The sequence below is a fragment of the Diuraphis noxia genome, unplaced genomic scaffold (genome assembly GCF_037042655.1).
Source record: "Diuraphis noxia isolate RWA-SAM2 unplaced genomic scaffold, SU_Dnox_SAM2 contig0001, whole genome shotgun sequence".
In the NCBI taxonomy this organism is placed as follows: Eukaryota; Metazoa; Arthropoda; class Insecta; order Hemiptera; family Aphididae; genus Diuraphis; species Diuraphis noxia.
Genome location: NW_028301711.1, coordinates 41,153,599 through 41,178,817, shown reverse-complemented (window position 1 = coordinate 41,178,817; position 25,219 = coordinate 41,153,599). Strand labels below are relative to the sequence as shown.

General features: G+C 26.7%; 1 protein-coding gene across 1 annotated transcript in view; it reads left to right on the top strand.

Annotated features, from left to right (window-relative positions):
* The window catches only part of Arr1 (arrestin 1), a 53,212-nt gene that overhangs the window by 14,309 nt on the left and 13,684 nt on the right, over positions 1-25,219 (top strand). The window contains exon 6 of the mRNA XM_015507947.2: positions 19,302-19,448. Coding sequence (XP_015363433.2) covers positions 19,302-19,448 — 147 coding nt within the window. The remainder of the gene's footprint in view (positions 1-19,301; positions 19,449-25,219) is intronic.

The following is a 25,219-nucleotide window of genomic DNA, read 5'->3' as shown; positions in this document are numbered from 1 at the left end:
TTACAATGATTGAATAATAATACAAATGATAGGTATATAATAGTCAATTATTATGATATTGTTATTGTTAATTATTGTGATATTTTTATTACTATATAGTTTATAGATCATAGGTTAGTATACCTAAATATTATAAATATATATTTCAAGGTATTGAGTAATGGCATAAATAATTGATTGATTTTATAATAATTTTTTTCACAACTTTAGATATGAATTCACGCATGAAGATACAATATATTTTATTATAATTTAAGGTTCCACGTTGACTTTCGTTGAAAACATGTCAATAAACATTCAATTTGAATTCTAACCTTCATACTTATCAGTTTATCATGATTCATTATGATTCTAATGAGAATATTTCTCTACAAATTATTGTGATAGTTTCATGTCTCACCTGAAATTTACTTGTAGAATCACAAAAAAATAACAAAATCGATGATAAAAATAAAATATGAACAAAATGCATGTGATTGAACACATTGTATAAAAATGAAGCTAGTAATTTTAATATTTTCAAATAGGTGGGGTTGATTGAACTTAACTAACTAACTATTGCTTGTGTAATAAAGTTTGATAGAAAACATTTTGTTAAAAATTGTCGATAAAAAATGAAACATGACATTATATATGCCATACTATACTATACTATATGCCGTTATAAGAAAATCAATGCAATTTTATTAATATATCTGATTAACGTCATTATATATTGAATATTACCAACTCTAAATGATACAAAAGGTTATGATAATTTAATCAAACCCCTCAATCATGTTTACATAAAATATAATCCTCATACTATTTAGATCCAAGTTTACGTTTATTTTTTGCATTAAAAATCAGTGTTTCAAAATACACTTCAAATGGCAAATATATAAATTATATTAGTGATTTTACTTGATTTTATTTGATTATTTTATTCCTTATTAATTAATAATTATATAACCTAACCTATAAAATATGATAATGGCTAGTCCTAGCTAATCTTAATTATATTATACATATGTGCGTCAAATTGATAAGTTCAACATTTTTCTTTCTTTTATGGAATTATAATTTACCAGCCTACGAAAATTCGTATATCAAACTATAAAATCTTCTTCTGTATTGTGAATAGCACAAAGTCGAATAACGAATTGTGTAGTCACATCAGCTTTGAAACTAAACCCTTAACTTTTAAGGCTTAAATACCACAAAAAGATAGGCATGTGTTCAATTTCAGTAATCCAAGCACACGATAGAGTTATTTGAAAAATAATATACTGGCCTTCCAACAGTCTTTATTATTATATCCACACTCGTCGAGTTACAATAATTTAATAGATTTTTATTGACATTTTTAAAATGAATACCTATACATATATAATCTTTAATATATACGCTTATATTGTTTTCATTTATCGACAAAGTATTTATAAACATCAGAGGTTACAGACTTACTGTGTATAATATTTGTTACTATATAAACGCACCATATGTATGTAAAATATATTGAATTTTGATTGTAAAAATGTTTGAATGTATTGTAAAAATATTTTGGGAGCCTTGTATTAAATTTTCAAATGTTAGGTATAAAAGGAAATTTTTTTTATGAATTTCTAGAATAAAATAATTTACGAATTTTCGTGATTTTTACGTATGTTGTCAAAATTAAAATTTGAATGCATGTAAAAAAAAAATGTGGCTATACATTTCTTTTATTTTTCAACTGCTGTTGCAAAACTATATTATGAGCCTTGTATTAAATTCTCAAATCTTAGAATTAAAAAGAAAAACTTTTATAAATTTCGATCTAAGATAATTTGAAAATTGCCGTAATTTTTACGTATTAAGTCAATATTTGAACTTCAAATCCTAATAAAAAAAATCGTGCCTATGTATTCTTATGATTTTTTAATCACTATAAGAATAACTTATGAGGAAATTTGTATTAAATTTTCAAGTATTTTGATAGGGCCAAACAATTTTTATCGACACTTCGAAAAAAAATTTTCAGACAAATTGAAAATTTCAGTCGTCTATAAATACCTCAAAAAAAGTCAAAATATTTTGAAAATTAAATCACGTAAAGAAAATTCCAATCTAAATAACTGGTAAAATTTTCAAGTATCTACAACTTATACTTTTTGAATAATAACAAATGTTTAAAATCGTTTGAGGATAAATCGTTATCGTTACGCTATTTCGTAAAAATTTAAAATTTAAACGCACTTAAAATTTTTCCTATAATGATGCTTCGAGTTTAGTTTCTCTATAGCTACTTGAAGGAAAACGTATGGAAAACTTAGTTTTGTATTTTTAATCCTTAGTTATAAACGCAAAAAATTTTATGATTTATGAACTTAAAACTAATTTGCAAATATTCATGGTTTTGACGAATTTTTGCCAATATTTGAACTTCAAATACTAATAAAAAAAAATTGTGCCTATGTATTCTTATAATTTTTTAATCACTATAATAATAACTTATGAGGAACTTTGTATTAAATTTTAAAGTATTTTGATAGGGCCAAAAAAATTTTATCGACAATTCAAAAAAAAATTTTCAGACAAATTGAAAATTTCAGTCGTCTATAAATATCTCAAAAAAGTCAAAATATATTGAAAATTAAATCATATAAAGAAAATGTCAATCTAAATAACTGATAAAATTTTCAAGAATCTACGACTTATACTTTTTGAATAATAACAAATATTTAAAATCGTTTCAGGATAAATCGTTATCGTTACGCTATTTCGTAAAAATTTAAAATTCAAACGCACTTAAAATTTTTCTTATAATGATGCTTCGAGTTTTATCTATAGCTACTTGAAGGAAAACTTAGTGTTGTATTTTTAATCCTTAGTTATAAAGGAAAAAATTTTTATGATTTTTCAACTTCAAAATTACTTGCAAATTTTCGCGTTTTCGACAGATTTCGTAATATTTTGAACTATAAACGCTTAGTAAAAAAAATTGTGATTTACGATTTTTAATTTTCTTTAACTACAATAAGAACAACTCATAAGAAACCTTGTATTAAATTTTCAAGTTTTTTTGGTCGTCCAACATTTTTTTACCGACAATTAAAAAAGAATTCTCAAAAAAGTCGAAATTTTCAGTGGTCTATAAATACCTCAAAAAAAGTCAAAACTTTTTGAAAATTAAACTGTATATAGATAGCACTACCATAAACATTGTGTGAAAATTTCAAGTATTTATAGTGATTAGTTTTTGAATTACAACCATAAAAAAATATCGATTTGGTCGAAAACTGATTTTGCGTAAAAATTCCCGTTTTTCTGTCATTTTTTTTTTGTTTTTCTCGATTTTTTTGAAAAATGTTGGAAAATGTTTACTTTTGACCTCTATAATGCACCAAGGATCTTCACTTTTACATCGGAAACCACCCCCAAAGTTTGAAATCGAAGCATTATTTCGACTAGTTATGCTGTACACAGACACAAAAAAAAAAAAAAAAAACACACACATTATTGTAAAATCAATACATTCATCACTTCGTTCAGAATCTAAAATGTAATAATGTATTAAACATTTGCCAGCGTATATACCTATACCTAACCTTACGAAGATTTAATTGAGAAAAACTGTGAGACTTTTATTGAGTTATATTGTTATTTTTCAGCTTTAAAAAACCGAGTATGTCGTGGATATCGCTCTGCTGTACAGTAGCTGGTTACAAGTGGGTTACTGTAATGGACAGAATTAAATTTGAATCCAATGATATTATATCATTGTATACGAAAAACGATTCTGAGCGAAGACGGTTTATCTGTCTAGGATATATTATAGATTATTAAACATTTTCAAATCTTAGATTTAAAAATAAATGCTTTTATGAATTTCTAGCTTAAAATAATTGCAAAATTCAAATTTTGAATGCTTGTGACTATGTCAAAAATTGTGACTTTGAATTTATTTTATTTTTCAACTGCTATTGTAACAATATGTTAGGAGCCTTGTATTAAATTTTTAAGCTTTTCTACCCAACAAATAAATTTTTATCAATATTAATTTTAAAAAAACTAATAATAATCGAAAAATGAATACACCTATAAATAGTTCAACTTAAGTAGAAATTTTTTGAAAATTGCTTGGTGAATAGAATATACTTATATAAAAATTTGGTGAAAAATTCATATATCTATGGTCATTTGTTTTAAGGCTACATCCAAAATCAAAATTTATTTTGCCGAAAACTACTTGTGCGTAAAAATTCCCGATTTTTCCTAAATTTTTAGTTTGTTTATACCGATTATTTAGAGATAAATATTGAGAATTTTTTACTTTTGACCCAACTAGATTCACTTTCTGATCGAACGAGGTATTAAATGCGAAAATCGAAGCATTTATTTACTGCCCCAAAACGCGATGACACTATGACAGACACAAAAAAACACATATCATGGTAAAATCAATACATTCCTCGCTCCGCTTAGAATCTAGACTAGTTTAATTATGTCCGTAAAAACTTAATTTGTATAGGAAGCAACTTCACAATCGGTGCTACTTATACACATGCCTACATCGTCGTATATTGTAAATGTGCAGTTTATGCCATTAATACTTACCCTAGGTAGTGAATTTTCACACAATTCACGCCTCGAATTGCTCGATAAATAGCATCGGTAAAACGCCAGTAAAGTGCCATTCCACAATACACAATATTATATTATTATTGTGTACCTATATATCTATTCAGTACCTATTTCAGTATTGTGTTACCAATAGATCATAATAATAATTGTCATCAGTTCCTATAACGACCGTCTAAATCCGTTCCGTTTGGATGGAATATAATACAAGCGTGCGGTATTGTACATATTGTGTTGTTGTGGCGATCAAGCTGAAAACAAATGACAACCGCAGCTATATATTATAATACAGGGTGATTCTACTGAAAGAAGAATCACTGATTATATTGAAAAGTGTTTACGATCTCGTATTTTTTTCTTTTGCTCATAATTTGAATCCATTGCAAAATAACATTTTTGGGGCAACAAAGTTGTATTCCTTACTGTTTTCATTGTTAATATTTTTTATTTCTAATTCTTTTTAATTAAAACGTACATTTTAGATTCTGAGCGGATGGAGGAATGTATTGGTTTTACAATGATGTTTATTTTTTTTATTCTGTTAACACTTTTTCTCCCTCTTAACTTGCTCAAAAGTATCAAGTGTATAATTTTTTCTGAAATGTAATTTTCTTGAGCAGGTACTTTTTTCGGGGTCATTTTTCGACTTTCGAAACGGCATTCGAAATAAAAGCGATTAAAGGAGAAAAAACGTACGATTTCACGATTTTTTCTATTTTAAATCGAAAATTTTTAATAATCTATAACATATCTTAGACTGATAAACCGTCTCCACTCAGAATCGTTTTTCGTATACAATGATATTACATATTTACATCATTGAATTCAAATTTAATACCATCCATTACAGTATAATCCACTTGTAACCTACTGTACTGCAGAGCGACATCCACTTACTTACCCGTTTTTTTTAAATTTTAAATTTTACATTCCAAATCAGACTATTTTTCTGAGAATGTCAATGAATAATAAAATAATGTCAAACGAGTAATAGTGAATAACTTATAAGTAGGGCTCTGACTTATAAATAGTAAAATATGTCTTTCGTCATGGAAAAATAAAAAATAAAATAAACAATAATTTTCAAACTATTATTAAGTGAAATAGAAGCATTCCTATTTTAAATTTAAATCAGATTGAATAATTTTTTTTTTTTATATAAGCCAAATCATTTGTGTTATGTCTTACTTTTAAATAAGCCCAAAGCAATTTTAAGTAGTAGGTACCTATATTTTTAAATTTTTTTCCGTCAATGACAATATTTTGATTTTATGAAATTTAAATCAGAAACGTAATCTAACATATTATCATAAAATAGCATTTTTCACTAATTTTGTTTAAATATATGTCAAATAGGCAAAAACATACATTTTTTATGTTTGTATTGTAAATATGAAACAACGTGTATATTACTATAGGTATGTAATATACTTATACTGAAATTTTTCAATAAAGAACAATTTATCATTTTTGCTATCAATATGACTAATTATGTGATTTTTTTATACTTCTAACCAAATATAATTAAATACTATTGCAAAAAAAAAAAAACATACACATATGTTTTTTTGTATAAACCTTAGCCCTAGGTGGCTAGGTTTAAATATTAAACAAATTGATAATTGGAATGGTTCATTAGACGGGGTAAACACTCCGCAAATCAAAACTTTAAATATTTACTAATAATTAACAACTTGTACAAAATTTCATATCTATTTAATTTCTATAATAATATGTCAGTGGTGTATTTGTTAAAAGTTAACTAGTGAGGGGATAGACAAAATTAACAATAACGAGCCGTGAGAGAGTTACCCTAGTCCCCCTGTTTATTAATTTAAAATATATGAATTATAATTAATAAAACGTTATATAAAACCATGTAGATATATTATGAATATACAACAAAATATAAATTTTAAATACTCATTAAAATGTTAAAAAGAAACATCATATTAATAATAATATTTTTTTTTTTACTTCGAAGCTAATTCGTCGTGGACATTTTTAGGCAAATTCACATAAAATGTGGTCCGTTGGAAAGATTTAGGGCCTATAGTTGGCAATATTGACGCGATAATTTGATGGGATACTACTATACTAGTCGGTATCGGTCCACATTTTAACACCAACAATGAAATAAATTAAGATTGTTGGTTATAAATTTATGACCTACCATGCTGACCAATCGATTAATAACAAAATGTATATTTATATTGAAGAAAACAATAATTTGTATACAAAATAATATATTAAAATATATCTATATGTATATTATGTATGTAAATATTACATACTTTTAAAGGCTTTTTTATTATTTTTGCTTATACGTCCTTAACTAGAGTATGTGTGATTTTTTTTATTGGAAACATTGATTTTAACTCATTGCAAACAAATTGAAAAAATACAAAATAAAATTCCTTGATTTATTTTATATAGTGAATTGCAATATATTTAGACTACCTCAATTTTGTTATGATCATATTCTTCATTTTATATTAAATTTGAAATCATTAAAATTCAGAAGACAATATTCTTATTTCTTATAATCTTATTTTATTCTCAGTAAATTGTTGAATAATGTTATTGATTATTGTTTCACATTTAGTTTCATAATGAAACTTTCATTTCCTTTAAGATAAACCATTAAGCCAGAAGGCGGAAAATATGTACCTTATGATATGACAATTAATTTCTTTAATGTTTACTTTTGTTACTTACTATCATCTATTGCAGAGGTCGTCAACCTTTTTCAACAAGTGAGTCACGTTAAAATATTTAAATATTTGGTAATCGACTACTATTTATTTTGTTTAGGTATATTATTTTATTTTATTAGGCGTTATTTAACAAATACGCCTCAACTGCCGGGGTTATTGGCGTTTCAAAATACATATTATAATTTAATTAATTTTTACAAAATTATAAATTGTAAATAGGGGAAAAATTGTTACAATAAGTTTTGAGAGAAATATGTTTACATTTTGTGTAATATTCTAAGTTTTGCTAATTAGGTGGAGGGAGTTGTTGTATGATGTTTTTTAAGTCTGCTTCAGTGAAAAGTGTTTGGCTTGAAAGGTAAAGGTTGCATATTGTAATTTTTTGTTTGAGTTGAACAGAAATGGTTATGGTTACTACTTCTAGTGGAGTATTTACAGGCATTTTTTCGGAAGTATATGAGTCTTTTATGAATATGGAAGTACCTCCGATAGCGCGGATTGTGTTGTTTTATTTTGATATAATTTGTATAACCTTTTATTGTGTTTTTTTTTTGTAGCATGTAAAGTTTGTTTCTTGAAGACAGATGATTTCGGGGCAGTATTTGTCTATTAATATTTGCAATTCGCTGATTCATTTGTAGAAACCATTTAGGTCCCATCGTAATATGTTATAATTCGTGTTATTGTGTTTTGCATTTCCGGTTTAAATTTTTTTTTTTTTAAGTTTGTTTTGTTGTTTGATGGAATATTAGGAGTTATTGTTTATTATATTAAAAACATTAAGTTTCTGATTCGTTAGATTCATAGGGTTCCACATTTAATGTTTTTGTGAAACGGGTTGATCTCTTTTTAATTCTCATGTTGTGTTGGCTTAATTTAATTAATATAATGATGTCTAATAAATCTTCTTTTGATATATTGTATTCCTTGTAGATTGTAGATGGTTCGAAATGGCCTTGATTATTTTCGAAAATGTTTTTAAGGGTAATGAAATTGATTTTAAAATTATTTTGATCGATGAAGAATTTTTTTAATGGTTCTAGATATGTGTCGATGTTATCTAGAAATTTAGTTAGAGCTACTGATTTTGTTTTCTTATTCTTTTTTTTTTCAATGTTTTCATTTTGAGGGATCACCAGGTTTTGGGCAGCAGGCATTACGTTTGAATATTCATCAGGCTCTAATGGAGAAGGGGGTGCAGAGTGAAAAATAAATGATTCTGGTAAAAATCTCTTAATGTTGGATGGTTGTATAATGTCCATAGGGACAACTTTAGAGTTAGGAAACACTTCTAAGTTTAAGTGTGTTGGTCTTAATGTGGTAGATAATGTAGGTGGAAGATTTGATGGTGATATCGGCTCCAAAGAAATATGGGGTGTTTCAAGTAGTTATGTGTCGGTGTTTAATGTGGAGGAATCTACTATAGGGGTAATATACATGTTTGGCAAAGCATCTAATATCGAAGGTGCGTTTACAATGAGTTGGTCAATGTTTACCTGGGGCATTTTGTTGAGTAAACCAATCTGGTTTGAGCAATGAGGCGCAATGTGACCTTACATAAATAGCGATTAGGGAGTCATCGGATAAAAATATCCTGTAGTTGGTGTCTTAATAATTAATAAGCATTGTTGGAGGGAGTTTAATAAGATCATCATGTTGAATAAACGTTTGTCAACGAAAACTTAGGATATGTGTAAAATCTTTGACTTGAATACCGGCCCTTAGAAGTGTTATAGGACTGCAAAGAGGTATATTTATTTTAATGAATACGTTTGTAATAATGTCAGGAGGTATATTTGGATATACGTTAGATAATATTATTCTTTTATGCGGGTTGAAGAATTTGCGTAATTTGAACTGTTGTTGTTATACCGTAATAATTAGGTGTTTATAAATTAGATTGTTTACTAATGAGCTGCTTGATAGGAAAATGCATAAACGTCCTTTTGATATACGGGACGCAAATATAATGTTAGACAGTTGGATTAAATTGCCGATTGCGATTATGTTATCTTTGTGTGGGACGTTGTCGTCTATATAAATTAATAATGCTTGGCCTTTTTTGGGTACCAAGCTGTTTGCAACGGTTGAGGTGAAAAATTGTTTATTGATATCTATGTTGATAACGCTGGTTGGAGTGCTGATGTTGGGTGAATTTTTTAATGAGGACTGATGTAGTGGTTATGGAATTGATGTGTTTTTTTGCGTATTTGGTTTGGGTGTGGTTTGAGTGTATTAGTAGGTGACGTTTTATTTTTTTGTTTTTGTACATTGTTTGATTGAGGTGATTGACGAATGTAGGGGACTTTTACATTCGGTGGTTTTGTAAACATTTTGGTGAGATGTGCTTGCACCCTTCGGGTGTAGTTGTAATAGTTGTATATTAGCTAAAAGTATAAATAATAAGCATATTTACCTGTGATATAGTGAGAGTACTATGTTGCTATCAGAAGATATAAAACGGTACTCGTAAAACGCGATAAGGTACATGTAGTCTGTACTTTGATGTAAATTTTCTAACTCATATAGGCTTAATTGGGGATTTCAGTTGGAGAAAATACCACAGCCCTCCCCCCCCGCCAAAAAAAAAAAATCTAAATACGCCCCTGCAACGAACTGATATTAATATATTATTTATATTATTGTTTGTGGTTTAATAATATTCTTCTTTCTCCATTCTTTTATTTCTCCATCGGAATTCCGAACACTGTATGTTTTTCTTCACTAATAAATATTTTATTTTGTATATAAAGAGAAAATGTGTATTTATGTATTATGTTTTTATGTTGGTACGTATTCAACAAATATTGGTATAATCAGTTTTTAGTAAAAACCAACCAATATTCATGTAAAGATCGACTGGTTACTGGTTATAGTGACCTGATCTATCATACTCTATATTACATAATTATGAATTTTTATTTTATTACCATTTATTATTATTATATTTTTATGACTTATGTTTGTTATTATTTCTCTATAAATTCCTTTTATAATTATATCAAATAAATAAGCATAAAATAACAAAACAACCTTCCTTTTTTTTCTTTTTTATCGTTAAATTTTGATATATTAAAGGTTTTAAAATGTCTGGCGAGAAGGGTCGACCCCTGTACCATGAATACACATTTGATCTATATGTAGGTATGTGTGCTCGGGGTGTAATTGTAGTAGGTAGTATATAGATATCCCTCAATCATAATCATAACAACAGAATATTGAAAAGGGTCGTCGATACGGACCGTACGAAATATAAATATGTAAGAGCGTAAATTCGATATTCAAACGCGCATATACCGAACGATTTGTTCATTCTCTCACAGGGCACATCTGTCGTCTAAAATAAATCAGATCCTTATATATATGGCTATATGAGACACTTCGTTCCTATATTAAACGCATATCGTCGTCAACACATTGACAACAAAAACGAGTGGGCCACTGTCCGAAAAACGTGTTATTATATTAATATATTATTCATACAGTGAATGTTTATTTCTAATTCTAATAATAGGATATCTTATACAGTTATACATATTTATATTATATTGCATAAGCAATTTCTAATTCTATATTTGATTAAATTTTGTGTCTGTGTACAGTGTATACAGCATAATTAGTCGAAATAATACTTCAATTTCAATCTTCGGGAGTGGTTTCCGATGTAAAAGTGAATATCTTTGGTGCATTATAGAGGTCAATAGTTAACATTTTCCAAAAGTTTTCAAAAACATCGAGAAAAACAAAAAAAAAAAAATGACAGAAAAACGGGATTTTTTACGCAAAACCAGTTTTCGACCAAATCGATTTTTTTATATGGTTATAATTCAAAAACTAATCACTATAATTACTTGGAATTTTCACCAAATGTTTATGTCAGTGATATCTATATACAATTTAATTTAAAAAAATTTTGACTATTTTTGAGTTATTTATAGACCACTGAAATTTTCGATTTTTTTGAAAAAAATTTTTTGAAGTGTCGGTAGAAAAATTTCGGATGACCAAAAAAACTTGAAAATTTAATTGAAGGTAGGGTTTAATATGAGTTGTTCTTATTGTAGCTAAAGAAAATTAAAAATCGTAAGTCACAATTTTTTTTAAAAAGCGTTTACAGTTCACAGATTTTACGAAATCTGTCGAAAACGCGAAAATTTGCAAGTAATCTTGAAGCTGAAAAATCATAAAATTTTTTTTGTTTATAACTAAGGATTAAAAATACAAAAACACTCAGTTTTCCATAAGTTTTCCTTTAAAGAAGTTATAGAGACAACTCGAAGCATCATTATAGGAAAAATTTTAAGTGCGTTTGAATTTTAAATTTTTACGAAATAGCGTAACGATAACGATTTATCCTCAAACGATTTTAAACATTTGTTATTATTCAAAAAGTATAAGTTGTAGATAATTGAAAATTTTACCAGTTATTTAGATTGGAATTTTCTTTACGTGATTTAATTTTCAAAATATTTTGACTTTTTTTGAGGTATTTATAGACAACTAAAATTTTCAATTTTTCTGAAAATTTTTTTTTGAAGTGTCGATAAAATTTTTTTAGCATTATCAAAATACTTGAAAATTTAATACAAAGTTCCTCATAAGTTATTCTTATAGTGAATAAAAAATTATAAGAATTCATAGGCACAATTTTTTTTATTAGCATTTGACGTTCAAATATTGACTTAATACGTAAAAATTACGGCAATGTTCAAATTATCTTAGATAGAAATTCATAAAAGTTTTTCTTTTTAATTCTAAGATTTGAGAATTTAATACAAGGCTCATAATATATTTTTATAATAGCAGTTGAAAAATAAAATAAATGTATAGCCACAATTTTTTTTTACATGTATTCAAATTTTAATTTTGACAACATACGTAAAAATCACGAAAATTCGCAAATTATTTTAAGCTTGAAATTCATAAATAATTTTCTTTTTAAATCTAAGATTTGAAAATTTTTAATAATCTATGATATGTATATCCTAGAGTCTAGGACCTAGACAGATAAACCGTCTCCGTTCAGAATCGTTTTTCGTATACAATAATACCTATCGTTGCATTCAAATTTAACCTACTCTAGTCAGAGGTCCACCTCACCCCCTAATGTACAGCCGAGCGACACTCACTTACCCGCTTTTTTTTATATTGTACTTGAAAATCAAAAATAAACACTTTTCACAATTCAAAAAAAAAAAAACTATTCATCATAATTCATATTGATTTTTAACAGGTTATCTATCATTATAATATATTATTTATAACTAAAATCAAAATATTTATTTATTTTATATTCTATAAACAACGGTCTATTGTTTATTTAATATTAAAGTATTTTAGAGTTAAAATATAACACATTTTTATTTGTTTTCAGTACAAAATTAATTATGTAGTACAAATGTACAATGCTTCTAATGCGATACTTAAACGTAATATTACAACTTGAAATTCGTAATAAGTATACAATTAATTTACTTACCTTCTTTTAAAATTATGGCAACTTTTTTATTTATTCTTAAATACTTATTAAGTGGATATATTTGTATCTGTATTTAAATACAATTCTAAAAGTATTTTTACGAAAATGACAACAATTAATTATTATAGTATTGTTATTTATTTATATAATTCTATAGCTGTAATCAAGAGGATAATCATAATCATGAAAACATGAAAACAATCGTCAAAAACATATCAACGCCCTACAAACTTATAAATAATTATTCTTAATAATGAGATTTATAGAGAACAATATTTCGAAGATAAGCTCATCTGAGTTATTTTCTTATTCTACACATTAAATAACAGAACCTTTTTTCTTCCATTTTATTTTTTAAACAATTGTAACTTTTTTAATAACTAATATTTCAAAAAACTCCGATGAAATTATCTCCGAAGTATTGTTCTTTATAAATTTTAACAAATCTTTATACATTTTTACTCTTCAATCACTTTTTTAATAAAGTTTCATTTGATGAGCGTCGCATATTGTTATTGACAATAATGATCAGTGTACCGTCCATTATATTATAAGTCAACACAGCGTACCGTATAATATTAAAGCTTAATAGTTTTAATATTAACATTTATAAGATAGCATTGTGGAATTGAGCATATAGTAATGATATATTATATATTGGCAAAACGTTTCAAATATGCAATATTTTTTAAATAAAATTACAACAAAAATACAAAATACTAAAATAACATATATTTTTAAGATTCAACATTTTGAATTTTAAACGTTTATAAAAGAAAATTATTCCTATATGTAATTAAATGCCGTAAGATCAAATTATGACAAAGCTTATAAGAATGGTTGGATGTTATATCAAACAGACAGAAATGTACAATAAATATTATAAATAGTAAAACATTTCAACTGACACGAAATAACCAAAATATTTTTAAATTTACATCATATCTAGAAAATTTTAAATTAAATAAATTTAGAGAAAAATTAAAGTTTCTATGGTTATTCATTAATCATTTGTGTATGAAGTAAAAAAAAAAAATCAATTATAATTTAAAAAATTGGATGAATTGAATAAAATTAGATATTTTAACAAAGAATACTTAAGTAATTTAGTTATTTTTGATTTAATTTAAATATATTAATCGTGGGAACTTGAAACGTTTCAAGTATATAATACCTATGTTATTATATTTTATACGTACTACGTCACTACCTATGGCATTTTTAAAGTTTTCGGAAAAATAAATTCAACTTACTGATGTTCCAATTACAATTAGTAAAATAAATTACTTTAATAGGTAGTAATATTCAATGATAACATAAAATATACCTATTTAGTAATGTGGGCTGATGACCGTCTATCTTCGCTCAGAATCGTTTTTCGTATGCTATATTATGTAATTGAATTCGAATTCAACACATCCATTACAATGAGCCACTCGACACCTACAACTGTACAGCAGAGCGCTACCCGCACTTGCACACCTTTTTTCTATTGACCCCTATAATCGTACCAATTAGATCCAATTTTCTACCAGAAACCACTCTTAAAGTTGAAGATTGTAGCATTATTATTGCTCGAAGAAGTGCTGACACGCACAAAAAATTCACATCATTATAAAACAATATACATCATTTATCGCTCCAGAATCGAACCTCAGAATCTATAAGTCGAATTTGAAACAAGTAGTTAAATAGCACCTATTTAATGTTTCGGTGAGTGGATGAGTGGAGTGGCACAGAGGCACTTTCCTATATTGTGCTGATCATCTACACTATTCTTTGGAACTTAAATATTTGATACGTATTGACTTTTCTTTTGAAATTTGATTTTTTTATACACATCAAAATCCTTTAAAAATATTCCGTTTTGGAGTATAATAAAAATAAAAATGTATGTTACCCAAAAATGTAAAAAAAAAAAAAATGAATGACACTAACGATGTCAAGTGATTAAAATTTATTTTCATTTTTATGACAGACATTTTACCAATGAAAAAATTAATACATTCTGCAGAAACGATAAAACTTTCCGAGTTGCTATGATTGTGTTTACTGTCAAAAGAATCGTCCTGTATAACTTGGGCATTCATCTGGATCTAGCTGTTCATTATTATTTTATACATTATTTGCGGATGGCGATACGTTTTCGAATTGAAACCATATGATTCTGACAATAATGCGTGTGCGATTCGGTGCCTGGGCGCGTGCTGCCAGTCAACATGGACTGTGTCGGTGGGTGGGAAGCGGGAAGTGACGGCATAAACTCTTCCGGCGATAATATAGTATTGTACACGTATGGCAAAAAAAAACACACATTTTCACAGATGCACGAGCGTGCAGTACAACATTATAGAAATAAAAACATGGTAGTAGATATCCTATTGGTGCCTAACCATTTACCTAATATTTATTAGAACCGAAACTTCCGTATTATACAGGCGTTTATGGGGTTATTGATTTATTGTATTATAAATTGTTTTAAGCTTTCGATCGTTCTTCGAAGTTCAATTTGTTTCCCTCTCTGGAGCTTATATCTATGATATAGCACATACGAATAATTATTCAAAAGAATATGCCGAACGGATCCATAATAACAATATATATATATATCATCTTATATATAATAGGTACCTATATCTATATAAAATTATGATTGGTATATAATAGTTAGTATTAATAGTATTATTGTTATTTGTGTACATGATATTAAAATGTGTATAGTTATATTAAGTACTAGGATTGTCTCTGAACTTAAATCTTAAGTGCTTATATTATTATAAATAATAAACATATTTAAGCTCTAAATGAAGAACACACTTTAAAAACTATCGAATTCATCACCAAAGACAACCTTATCAACAAAATATAGTTTTCAATATAAATCAAATTGTAAATCTATTTAAACAAATATTGTAATTTTCAATATTGTAATTTACTTTTCCTTTTTTTTTTCTTTTTTGTCTTGTTAAACTTAAACTTAAATGTTGGCTAATAACCTTTGTAGTTGAAGCCTGTAAACCTTAAATAAAAAAAAAAATAAACATATTTATAAGTTATAACAATATGATGAATTAAGTAAGGTAATAAATGAGTGAGCTTAGGTGGATTCAAATATTACAATCGACTTCACAGTTCTCAGTAGTTGATTAAAATTTAAAATTCATAAAATAGATTAATATTTTGTATACTTATGGTGCACTCGGGCTCTGCACGAAATACGAATCATGTGGCGTAATGACCTTCGGAGTGATAATGCCGTTATTACGATAATAATATGTGTGTAACATTTTATAAGTTATAACAATCCATTTAAAATATATATAATATTATAATTTGTGTGTAATAAGGTGCATAGACAAAAAAAAAAATCTAAAAGCTGTGTGAGTGTATGATAAAATTGACTTCTGAACTGTTGGCATGTAATAAATAGTTTTTTCATTACATATACAGTCGAAATATTTAATGAAGAGCTTATAAATGTTGTATCACGTATGTATACCATCATAAGTTTTCTGAACCAATTAATGAATCAATATAACCAATAATCTTCGTGTCGTGGTGCGAGTGTTTTAAATTATTGTTGTTGGTTTAATGATGTCCTAATTTACTCAAATATTATAATCAAATAATTTGAGGTTTTCATTTAAAAAAGTGTCTAAAATTAAGTGAATTCTATAAGCACTGCACACAGTATTCAAATATGTTCATGACTTAAAACATTATTATACATAATAATAATATAGGTATTGATATTATAATTTATGTTGATTATATATTTTTTAAACTGGTCAGAGTATTAATTATAAGCTATATATTATATATTTAAGTTTTCACAATCAAAATGTTTTTTTATGAACCTAACGATCATCATATTATCATACATTTAGTCTATATAAAATGATTAATACGAATTTAATAGATACAGTTATATAACTTAAGTATATTATGATGAAAATAATTAAAATGGTACCGCTGCATTCTCAAGGCAAAATAATATTCGTATATAATATGCAATATAATATTACCTAGATATATAGGTAATAGCCAATAGGTACTAGGTACTTGGAAAAAACACTAGGGCAGAGATAGCATCCTAACCCACGTGTAAAATAAAAATGTTGGTTGGATTTTATTTTCACTGACACCTATACGTGTCAAGTGATTTGATTACATTTTTTTCAAACTCAAAATATTCCTTCATCCGCGACTTAAATGATAAAAAACAAGTCAAACATAGTACCTATTTATAAAACAATATGAATGAATTAAACACAAAAATTATAAAAATCACATAAGTATGTTAAACAATTTTTAATGATATTATTATGATCTATTATCTATGTATTTTAGTCTTTCTATTTCCTACTAATCAGTGGTTTTTGATTACGAATAATCTTACGATTAATGATTTTTGTTTTTGAACAATTGAGTGTGTTGGGGGTGCAAAAATTAAATGTTTTAAAGTAGTAATGCAAATTGACAAAACCTATCATCAATAAAACAAAATTGCATTGGAATTTACAAATCGGTGGTGTCATTTAAGTTTTAGAGTCATAAAAGATCTTCAAAAAAAGTTTTGACCCGCTCATATGGGTAACTTGAAAAAAAAAACCAATCACTCCGCTCGCAAGTACATATCTAATTATATTTTTGTAAAATTACCATTCCCATCTCACATGTTTTATATTTTAAACATTTTTTACTCTGATCGTTGCAACCATCTTTATTAACTAGGCGACAACATAATTTGCAAATATAACAACTATACCGGGTGATTATTTTATCATTGAACACTCATTATTTCAAAAATTACTAATGTTTTTGAAAATATTATTTAATATAGTTCCAAGTTGTTCAAAAACCAACGTTTTTATTAAAATAATTTATTTAAAAATATTTTTTATCCTTATCATTTTTTAAGTTTTTTACTTTTTTGAATGACAACATAGAGTTTTAATTTCATATTCTAAAGCAGAATATTTTCTAAGTATTTTAATTCATAAAAATCGAATTTAGGACGAGTTAGAGATTTATGAGTTATAAGTATTTAAATTTTTGACTGGCAGAGTGGTGTGATACGGGGTTACCCCGCAAAATGTTTGTCCACTACTCCGATTGTCTAAACTTTAAATACTTATAACTCATAAACTACTCGTCCTAAATTCGATTTTAATGAATCAAAATACTTAGAAAAATATTCTGCTTTGAAATATGAAATTAAAACTCTATGTTGTCATTCAAAAAAGTAAAAAACTTAAAAAAAATATAAGGATAAAATATATTTAAAAATATAATTTTTTAATAAAAATTTTGGTTTCTTAACAACTTGAAACTACATATGTAAAATAATATTTTCAAAAACATTAATAATTTTTGAAATAATGAATGTTCAATGATAAAATAATCACCCGGTATAATAAGGTGATATTTTATAAGCACAATTTTATATTTACACAAATTAAAACTCGGTAAACTATTATTAGTTTAAGTTAAAATGATTTGTTATTTTTATTGGTTGATGACTGGTTCAAATTTTGTGTATTTTTTTAACATATTTTAAATTGTTCACGATTCTAGAGCGATTTGCACAACTTGAATTTTTTGGTCACACTACTCATTTGTTATTTTAAAAGACATTTGTTCAGATTAAATAATTAAGGGAAACACGAGGGAAAAAATTTAATTTGAATACTATTAAGCTTAGTAAATTAAATTCAATAAAAAATAGTGTAGCTATCCTATACCACTATCACAAAGTTAACTGCAGAAGTCTTATTATATCAATGATAAATAAGAATATGCCGATCGGATGTCGTTTTTAAAAGTAGTATTATTTTAGATTTTGAAAGTGATTGGTATTAATAGGCTAAAGGCTTGAATAAACTATAAAGTAAATTCAAACACAACTTTAAAAATTTAAAACCATTGTTATCTTAAACTTAAAAAAGAATTAGAATTGGATCCGAGTTTTTGTAAATTTGTAATATTGTTAAGACCGAATACTCAAACCGTATTTTACTATATCGCGGACTGGTAATGTACCTACTCGTGTAAGCGTCGATGCGTCTGTTATAAAGTTCATGGCCCACACAAGTACTATAAGCTGAGATGATGAATTAAGTATCTCTGGAGCTCTGTGTACAGATGGCTTCTATTTATATTAGACATGCCGCGAGTAATGAAGACCCTCTCCCTATCGTCTTTATTGACGTCACTATATTAAGCACTCTGTGCTTTTAATATAATCAGTATATTAGTCTTGTACCTAACCTAAGTACTTGCTGGATATGGATTTCTTATTCCATTTCCAGGTTATTGATTTCGGCAAAGATTGGTGGTGACTTTCAAATGCCCGGTGTTTCCTAGCCCGAAATTACGTTTATGTGCGTGCTTCGCCTAATATAGATTTGCAAGATATTATAAATTGGTGATACCCTACCACCCATATTACTGTTCGTAGATTGAATATTTGTATTTGTGTATAATTTTTATGCTGTTTTCAGGGAAGGATGTCCGATATTGCCGGGTTCGTCTATGCAAAAGACAATAGCCATGTTGCCGACCTTAGAAAACGTTAAGGGGAGGTACGGCGTCGCTCTGGAGGATCAGATTAGCGAGAATCAAGAACCTTCGTTAGCTTCGTCCGTATTGTAAGTAAAAATCACGATGTATCATAATTAATATATTATGACCATCGAACTTGTGTGCATTTTATGATATAGGTAGACACGATTTTCGATGCCTAGATATTGTCGACAATCCAAATATATTATTAAAACATTATAAATTTGTAATGCGAAATAAGTACGATGATTACGATGAGTGATGATGACCGTGTTTATTGTATAATATTATTATGCCTATAAATTATTATTATTTACTTTTTACGCGCATCGTAACTACAGCCCGTCCTTTATACCTATGTCCTATACATGTACATATTATAATACAAAATACGACCTATGCTTATCGGTATTGACCGATGAACTGCCTTGTTATTTTACTGACACAACGCCAATAGCTGTGTAAATTAATATTCATCCTTTGATTTCCCAAGACAAATAAAACCACGCGGGAATTGGTCATTTCAATGGCTTCGTATAATAATATGCGTATTAACCACTATCGGTCGCATCCAGATGATTATAATTATACGCAAGCAAAGAGTATAATAATAACATAGGTACTGTCATTACCGTGTACAGTACACTTGATCTGTAAAAAACTATACATTCGCCTAAGTTATTAAATCTCTTGGTATCAAAAACGTACAAAAGTCTGTGTTCATCATTTTTGAAGCCTATATAGGTTGACATGATGGCGTACTTAATAGAATTTTATTTTATTTTGTTGAAGGGAATTTATTTTTCAAATGTTATCAATTCAATTTACAAAATCTATATAAGTATATGTAATATGTATATTATTATTTTTTTAAATGCCAATTATTGCATTAACTGAAAGTGTAAGAAAAAAGCTCTTGGAAAGGTTGATATAAAATATGTTCTTGTAGAATATTAGTAGAATTTTAGTAGAATGTTGACTTGCATTCTCTAATGTGGTTACTGCAGGTTTTAAATTCTCGAATATACTTATTTTCAGTATGCAGCATTTTCGTAGCTGTTTGACTAATGCTCGTACTTCTGGATAAAGAGAACATCTAAGTTGAACTTCTTTTTCATCTTCGCCAACAAAATATATTTGTAAAAATGTTGGGATTTTCTGAGTGTTTTGAATCAAACTCCCATACAAATGGTATACTTGGCCTTGAACTTTGAAAAATGGCATAAAACCTTCTTCAACAACTTGTTTAACACCAAACGATGTCATTTGAAAACAACTATTATATTTCCTTGTACGATTTTATTAATGATCGTGATCAGGATGGTCACCCATGAGTAAACTGCGTAACGGTTCTCGTGGCTGTAACAAGATATCTAGTTTTGTTCTGCCTAAATTGCAGCACATGCAGTGTTTTGCCTTTCCATTTGAGAGCGTTACAATATTAACAATTTTGGTTCATATTGCCAATGTAATTTTTAAAATCAATTGTAGGATCATATTTCATATACAAGACCAGTTAATTTAATAATTTTCCATTTGCGCAATGGATTTTCAGACCTAAAAATGGTTTTCTCGTCTTTTTTTAGCTTCCTTTAATTGGTTGCTTCGAGGTCTATCTGTACATCTAGCACGGCAACGCTTCTTACTAAAATTAATTAAATTGTCTGTGACACTAACATTATTACAAATAGACAACGCTCTATGAAGTAAAACTTACATTTTCTGTAAAATTAGGAATATTAGAAATAGATAAATAAATATCAAAATGACCTCGATTAATATTTTCGGTTAAGTTAGACGCAATCTTTTTATTGGGAATGTATCTACAAAAATATGGCATAAAGATTATTATTATAATACATTTCAAATACATATGGGAAAATATTGGCAGCTGCAAACGATTCGCAGTAACCACCGTAGACAGTAGGATTTTCCATATCACGAACATAATTCTCAGCAGTTGTCACCGCATGAATTGTAAGATATATTAACAAAGGTATTCCAATTATCAGAGACATACGCAACAATTGTATTTCGGATCTCCTGGCATCTTTTTCGAGTCTAATATAACTGAAAGAAAATTGAACGGAAAAGGTAGGCACTATCACCGATAATTGGTACAACTATTTGAGATGTCAATACATTCCATTCACAGTAATTTCTTCAATAGATGACATTTTTAATATATGAAAGTGAAAAAAATAACTGAATAATAAATAATATCTTATGCCCATATTATATTGCCAATTACAACATCTAATCAATAATAATAATAATAATAATTTAAGAATATAAATAAATAAATATAATATTAATAATATAAGATATTGCTTGATAGATGAAGCCACTGTTGTATAATTACAACCACTTGATTTTACCTTAAGGAGTTGCATTTCCAAAAATCCTTTCTTAAAACCTGGTGAAATTATAATATTAATTCATCCTGAAAATTTCAAACAGATCTGCCCTGTGGTTTGTACTCTACGGTGATCCCTCCGGAGGACAAATTTCTTTATAAACTATTTGGATCTCCCCAGAGCTATATCCAGTTGTATAAAAACTATACAAGTTTTAGATTAAATTTTTTCTGCTTAAAAACGTAATGATGAGCACATAAAAAATTAAATTAAAAATACCCATGTAATTTTTGTAAATCCAATGCATTCAGTTCTCCATTCAAATACTAAAATGACAAAACTTAAAATAATTGTTTTTTAATTATGTTTGAAAATAGTTATTTACATGATTGTATGATTAATATTTATTATTATGCTTATGAATATTTCTAAATGTTTTCTAATAGTTGTTATTATACTACTGTTTAATTTCATGAGTTTGTAACCTGTTGCAGTATTACTATTTGAAAATAAATTTAATAGTTGTTTTTGATTTCAAGTGTAAAAATAAATTTATTTGATTTGCAACAATAGGTTAGTTTCTTTTATTTAAGTTGTATATATGTAAGATGTGACTTGTATGGCTGTATTCTTTCTTTTAGTTAGAGTTTTCTAAAAGTTTTATCAAACTACTTACTTTTTAAATGAAACTACCATCTTTCTAAAGTTACTTTAAAAAGGTCATTTTTCAACTTTTTCAACATTTTTTTCTTATCAGATACATACTAAAAAAATATATATAGAAGAATTGCAACAAAAAATAAAACAAAAACAAACATTTATGACATACTTGTAAATATAATACCTAGGTATGAAAATAATAACCCCGATAAACTAAAATATAAATATTCATTAATTATTTATTTTTATTTTTATTTGGATGAGCCACAACAACATAGATTATTGGCTTTACTTATTGAGATATAAAAAAAAAGTGCTAACATGTTTTGAATTGGTACAATATCATATAACATTATATGAATTGGTAGATTTCAAATATTTCAAGTTTTTTTTTTTTATTAACATGAAATATACCCTTGACGACATTGGCCATTGGGTTACAAAATTTAAGTTACATTGGGTTGTATTTAAATTGACAACTATATTATTTTATAGTGTTGATATTTTATTTTTTAGTTCTGTCTTAAATAGTTTTATTTTATTATATAGATGTAAGATAAAATTATATTCAAACAAGTTTTCTTATCCACATAAACTAAATATAGTTTTTTTTTAAAGTAATTTCATTTTTACTTTGAAGACCTAAAATATAATACGAAGTAAAACGTATATTCTGTTATTTTAGACAAATTGAACATTTTTTGATATAATACGAATATATTTATAATAGATAAGCATAAATTATTTATTTAATATGAAAACTTGAAATTAAATCCAAGTTTTGTTTATCATGAACAAAACATCTAAAATTCTCTCAAACATCTCGAATACCCACAATGATTTGATTTATAAAAGTTTAACATTTAAATTAAGTACATTTTTCAAATATTTGAACAACAGTATTTTTAGATTTTATTTTAATTGTAGAATACTTATATGTCCCGCATTACAATAGTACAATACCATTATTTCTCCTTTCCCAGAGTTTTGACTATAATATTGTGAAATGTAGACAATTTCTTTTCCTTTAACTACTGATTTACATTAAAATTAAAATTTAATGTATAAACTTTCAAACAGTATTTTAATGAAAAAAAAAATGTTAATAGCTACCTAATCTTAACAAAAAACAGTTAATATTACTGTAGTAGTAAGAATAAATTAAAATTATACTAACTGCATGGATATTATATTTTATTTTTCATTTTGCATAACATATAGTTAATAATTTATTTTTGAAAATAAGAGTTAAAACTTAATCAAACCTTTTTACTCACAATAAGTATATTTTACAAATTTTAGTTTACTTGTCATATTTGAGATTTTCAATACCTGCGATGAGATAAACGAAGCAAATATAATACGATTAAGTACTTATATTATATACGTACAATATATTATACGCTATATTATGGGTTATAGATGTAATATTATGTATTGCTAAAATCTAAGTTATTATTATTTTAATAAAATATTGTAGAAGAGGAATGTTACCCAGAATGTCGAACACAAATATGATTATTATTTGTGGTGATACTGTGTGCATGTAGAGGAATAAGTAAACTATGCAAATTTAGGGTTAAACTTATGAGCCAAAAATGTCTATAAAATGTATTTATAGAAAATGATTTTCCAACTATAAATATTTTAGGAAAATAAAAATGTTATTAAGAATCACTTATATATAATTTTTTATTGGAGAAGGTACCTTCTATTTTCATCAAAAAATAATGTCTATACATTATATAATAGTTTCAGTGGTAAACACTGTAGTATATCTATAGAGTATAGACCTCTAAAGTGTTAAAAAAAAAAGAGATATTTATCTGGAATTTTAAGTGAACTGTATAGCATATGAGTAAATAAATTATGACCTCCGGTTACAACAAATATTATATTGATTGTGTGCAAAGAAAGAGAAATTATGGATAAGTGTTTAATTTTACAGAAAAAGCATGAACAGTTTTAAAAAACAAACAAAATCGGGAAAGTGGGGTGAAGTCGATCTTCTTTATAATGGCTACGCCAAGTATATGCCTTTGCGTGGCAGCTTGGCACCGAAAAGGTCACTATAATGGATGTTGTAAATTTGAATTCATTGAAAAATCATTATGTGTGATATAAAATGATTCCGAGCGTAGACGTTCTGCCAACGCACATTTCTAACGATATTTTATTATATTATGATTATATTTCTGTAGTTTATACGTTCTTTATTTTTCTATGTGTTCAATAGATTTAACTAATTTGTTCCAACAAACAATTTCAAGCATTGTATATTATTATTTATATTTCTGTATGTTGTTATTAACGTTTAGTTTTGTGATGGTATAAATAGATCAAAATTAATCTATATACTTTGAAATGTGTATGTAGTAGATAATCATATTATGGTCACGAGTAGGTATAGTTAACGAACAATTTCGAATTTTTATGAATGACATATTTTGAAACACAAAAAATGACTATAATAATCTGTTCTATTTATTCTTTTAAATCATGATTTAATTTCCCTGACATCTGAACTTGAAATGTTAAAAAAAAAAATTGTGCTATTGTATTTTTAAGATTTATATATTATTTTTAGAAAAGCTTATAAGAAACCTTGTACTATGTTTTCAAGCCGTAGCTAATAAAATTGAAAATTTATAATATTGGAAATAAAATCGATACTGTCGAAAAAAAACTACTGTCAAAACAAATCAAATCAGACATGTGTGTCCTTCAGCCATCATATCATTTCACTAATATTGTTTATATTGAGATGAGCATACACCTCACAGACAGTGCTATTTAAAATGCGATAGGTATAATATGATAGGTACCTAGAAATAAAAAAT